The following is a 4,714-nucleotide window of genomic DNA, read 5'->3' as shown; positions in this document are numbered from 1 at the left end:
TAGCGAAATTTTATTTTGTGCTAAAATACGATTTTATTTAATAAATATATTATGGAATATAAAAAATGTAGATTGACCAATTTTAAAAATTCTTGATACTCTTTACACAATATCAGAAATTTGCAAAAAAATTAATTTTATTCAAAATATATAAAATGAGGCTTAATAGACATATAGTGCTTCTAATATTAAGGTTATCCCAATTTTAAAATTCATTTTTTTTTGAAAAATGACCAAGGAGAGCAATCTTGAGATCCTATATTCCCAGTTCCAGTAGAGATAAGGTGATTAATATTTTGGATTTGTCAATTACAATTCATGAATTTATATATCAAATTAACAAAATCTGAGACAGTTCGGTTGTACAGTGATTTGATATGGAATGACACTCATGTTTTAAGCGAGGGGTGCTCAATGTTTAGCTAAAAAAAATTTGTACCTTGAGGCTGAGGCAAATTAACAATATTTGGGATGCATATAAAATTATAGACCTGTTAGACTATTGATTAATATTTTTAAAAAGAGATTACCAAAAATGTGTAATGCTGGTGCAAATGATAAAGGCAATCTTATGATCTTAGGTAAGTGCCTATTGGAAATTTACAAAATCATATATTGTGAGATGGTCGCTTAAATAATTTAAACAAATGCTGGTATTTATATTATTGAAAAATTAGCTGATTCTTAACAAAAAAAATTAATATAATTACAATGTTATATGAAAGGTAACCTGATAAAATTGATTATTATCAAAAGAATAGTCAAAATTTTAGACAATAAGCAATGAGAACAAATGTTAGATATTTAAAAACAGAAATAGTTATCCCATTTAATCTGCAAATATAAATAGATAGAAAAAATTAACCTTTTGATTTGTATCATTCTTTAGCAGAGTTGTTAAAAGATACTTTTTAAATGGATCCAGATACATCGTCTAAAATAATATCTAGATACCAATATTTTATTCAAAAATCTATCTAGATACAGATACCACATTTTTATATCTAGATCCTTTAACAACTCTGTTCTTTAGTGAAATACTAAAATCTTTAATTAAGTAAACATTATCAAATACTTATTAAAATAAATTATGATAGAATTAATTTATTTAATTAAATTGATAAAGAATACATGCATAAATATAACTGCGAATCTAAACAAAGAATGAAAATATTTTTTATATACAATACTATTATAGAAAGCATAAAAAACAAGTCTAATATCTATGACTTGATTCTCAAAAGGACACTTTAGAAAAAGACACTCTAATATAAGATTCACCAATTTTATAATTATGCAATACTATCAAGGTCTCAATAGCTTCTTCCTCGTTAGACATTTGCATCAGTGCCATTTTCTGATCTTTTGGGAAAAATCTAAAATTTTTAACTTGCCTACCATCCTGAGAAAATAAACTAACTAAAAATTCTTCAGTTGTACTAGCAGGAATGTTAGATATATGCAAATTGCTTGATGGCGGGGCAATATTTTGAAAATTTTTAGAACCTGGTTTTTTAAATCTGTGTAAAGGAGAGGTTGAAAAATCTTTGGTTAATTCACTTTCAGCATGATCCTCTTTAGGAAGTTGAACATTTTGGATTTTAGAAGGAACAACTCCTATTACTTTTCCATATAATGTTCGTTTGTTTAAATTTTGCATGGCAACATTGAGTTGGGTGAAATCGGACATTTGGACTAGGGCATTACTCTTTTTATTATATAATATTTTAACACGTAACACATCACCATACACTCCAAATAAAACAAACAATGAATATGCAGTTATTTTTTCCTCATTTAAATTAGTTACTAATAAAACAGTAACATTTTGTGGATTAGACATAATGCCACCAGTATTAGAAAGCATATTGTTATTTAATGAATTAAGTGACATAGCCCCACTTGGTTGTAGGGAAAATGAAGAAACAGCTGCTTGTAGTGAAATAGGAGATCCACCTTGGCCAACATTGTTTAACATGTTATGTAGGTGATTAACTGTATGATCCATTGAGAGATTCTTATTTGGCGTGTTATCTTCTAATGATTTAATTTGGAGATTGGAGAGATCAGAATACTCAATATTAAGTGTATCACAAGCATTATATATGTTTTGACCATTTAGTGCTGTTTTAGCTTTTTGTGCAGCAACAACATCATTATATTGTATGATTGCATGAAATACATTATTCTTTATAAATGATATGACTTTTGATATAGAACCAAATGGTAAAAATATTTGCAGTAATACATCTGTGTTTAAAGGATAAACTAAATTATCAACAGTAATTTTCAATATTGAATTAGGTAGTGAGCCATCTTGAGATTGACTAAAATTTGGTGTATTATTAAGGAGATTTAACTGATGAGAAGGGTTATTTGTTTTTAATTCTTGATGATTTGAATATTGCACAAATATCCGACGATTATGTAATGTTACAGGAGTTTTTTCATAATATTCAACCATATTAATAGCAGCTTGAACATCCGATAATTCTAAAAATGCTTGTCCTTTACCTTTTAATATTAGTATATTTGTGACACGACCAAAATGCATTCCCAATTGTATAATTTCATTTTCATTTTCAATAGGTAAATTTCTAATATGTACAACTTTAGAAGCTGGATAATTATTTTCAACCTTGGCTTTTTTTGCATCATTGGTTTGGATTTGTTCTATATTGTTATCGTTGATGGTTTGAAAACCATTTCCCATTTTACCCATTTGAGTTAAAAAATCTCTTTTAATACCAGAAGAAAGGGAATCTGCCATTCGAATAAATTATCAGATAAAAGCGATTTATTTGAGAGGTAACTATATAATGATAAACATAAGACATAAATATTTATTTATATAATATAAATTGTATATAAATTGTTAATACCATATGATTACTTCGTGTTTATAAAATGGAGGCTAAGGAAGCAGACCGTACACGTTTTGACTGTTTTCGTGATGGCAAAATAATAAAGGTAATTTGATAATGTAATATTAATAAAGAAATGATATTGTCAAGCATCTTCATAGTCTGTTATGTTTATAATAATTATTGGTAATATATGATTATCAGCAAATCATTATATAGCAAAATAATTTTAACATATATTAAATCATATTAGTAGGATACAAGAATTCCGTAAGAGCCAGAATTTATTTATTAAATTTACTACCATGTTTTTATTTAAAAAGTTCAAAATTTAATAGATTTAGCAGAAATAATAGTTAAAAAATTAGGTCCATATTTAGGCTTAAGATATTGAAAGTAGGAGATTAGGAATATATTTTTACACTGGCCCTATATCATCCACCTTTTGTAAAATTATGCTATTTTCAAAATGACTCTTTATACCTAATCAAATATAAAACACCCATGTTGGAATTATACCCTGAATGCTATCTATATAATAAATACGCTAGCCTTTACAATCTCAGGGGTTTCAACTAAAAAAATATTTTTGGGGGGCATCACCCCCACATTCGCCGCCTTCGGCCCACTTTTGACCGACCTTCGGCCGTTTATTAATAAATTATACTTTTTTAAAAGTTTCTACTCTTAACAATTATTCTGAATTTCATATTTTGTCATTTATTATATTATGCATACAAAATAAACTAAATTAAAACACAATACAAGACATTTCTAAGAATAATATTTTTTAATACAAAATCTATTTATTACAGTATAAAATATTTTCGATTGCTGATATAAAAAAATTTTGCCTCTAAAGAATTACAAGTGATAAAAAAGGTTAATTAATTCATACATATGCCTCAATTGATAATGGTTTTTAAAAACCACATAATATAATATAATTCTTAGCAACTTACATTGACAAAAGGTCATGAAACGAAAATGTTTTATAGAATGGGCTAATAAGGAAAAATTTATAGACCTAATCAAATCAACAATTCTTTAAGAAGAGAATATAAACCGCCAATCCAAATAATAAAACTATATGGTGGTTAGAGCTTCATCTTAGCTGACATGATGGAAGCTAGATAAGTAATCGATAATATTATTGTGAGATATTCAATTTCTAAAAAATTATCTTCCATCTTTAATAATATATAAAGGACTAAGTTTACCATCATTGCTTATAATATGCAATCATATGCTTTCAGTAGCTGTAGTAATAATCTTAAATTACATAGCCACGCAAATAATAGATGCTGGATAATTTGCTGTCATAACCATGACCCTCACGATGTTAACACATATCAGAATTTATTATGTAAGATAAATTGATAAAACAAAATACTAAAAATCTTTAGGGGAAATTATACAAATATATTGAAGCCTTATGTTATTTACACGATAAGGATGCCATATTAGAAATGAAACATTTTGTAACTATAAAATAAGAGCTAGAGTGATATGATGAAAGCAATTAACTTTAAATATTATTGTCTCTAGTTGGAATATTATATCTTAAAATAATAGTAGTTTGGAATAATATCAAAAACGAGTTTGAAATCAAGCTAAAAAAATCGGTTAAACAGGAGGAAATCGGCTTCGAATTTGTCTTTAGGCGAAAAATATGTGCTTTAATTCGTAATTCTTATGTTATGATTTACAAATTGAAATTGTTCCTTGTTTATTTTATTATAGTTTTTATGTCCTTTTATATCTACAAAATTTTTATTCAAAATAACTTAAGATAAAATATAATGCGAATATAGTTTATTTAAATATAATAACATTTAAGGTTAAGATAA

At 26.5% G+C, this 4,714-nt stretch overlaps 1 protein-coding gene across 2 annotated transcripts; it reads right to left on the bottom strand.

The window, feature by feature from the left end:
• Positions 1 to 1,138: 1,138 nt before the first annotated feature.
• LOC135929358 (polypyrimidine tract-binding protein 2-like) lies at positions 1,139 to 2,980 on the bottom strand. 2 transcript variants are annotated; one of them, XM_065465899.1, is made up of 2 exons: positions 2,894 to 2,980; positions 1,139 to 2,812 (listed from the first exon to the last, which is right to left on the bottom strand). In XM_065465899.1, exon 2 carries the CDS (start codon positions 2,768 to 2,770, stop codon positions 1,238 to 1,240), a length of 1,533 nt encoding a protein of 510 aa, XP_065321971.1. In that variant the 5' UTR covers positions 2,771 to 2,812; positions 2,894 to 2,980; the 3' UTR covers positions 1,139 to 1,237. The 2 variants fall into 2 exon arrangements, with proteins under 2 accessions (XP_065321971.1, XP_065321972.1); XM_065465900.1 differs by having other exon boundaries at positions 1,139 to 2,763; positions 2,894 to 2,951.
• Positions 2,981 to 4,714: the final 1,734 nt, after the last annotated feature.

Source organism: Gordionus sp. m RMFG-2023, chromosome 5, assembly GCF_954871325.1.
Source record: "Gordionus sp. m RMFG-2023 chromosome 5, tfGorSpeb1-WG-v2, whole genome shotgun sequence".
In the NCBI taxonomy this organism is placed as follows: Eukaryota; Metazoa; Nematomorpha; class Gordioida; order Chordodea; family Parachordodidae; genus Gordionus; species Gordionus sp. m RMFG-2023.
The sequence above is the reverse complement of the archived record's forward strand: the minus strand, read 5'-3'. Positions and strand labels throughout refer to the sequence as shown.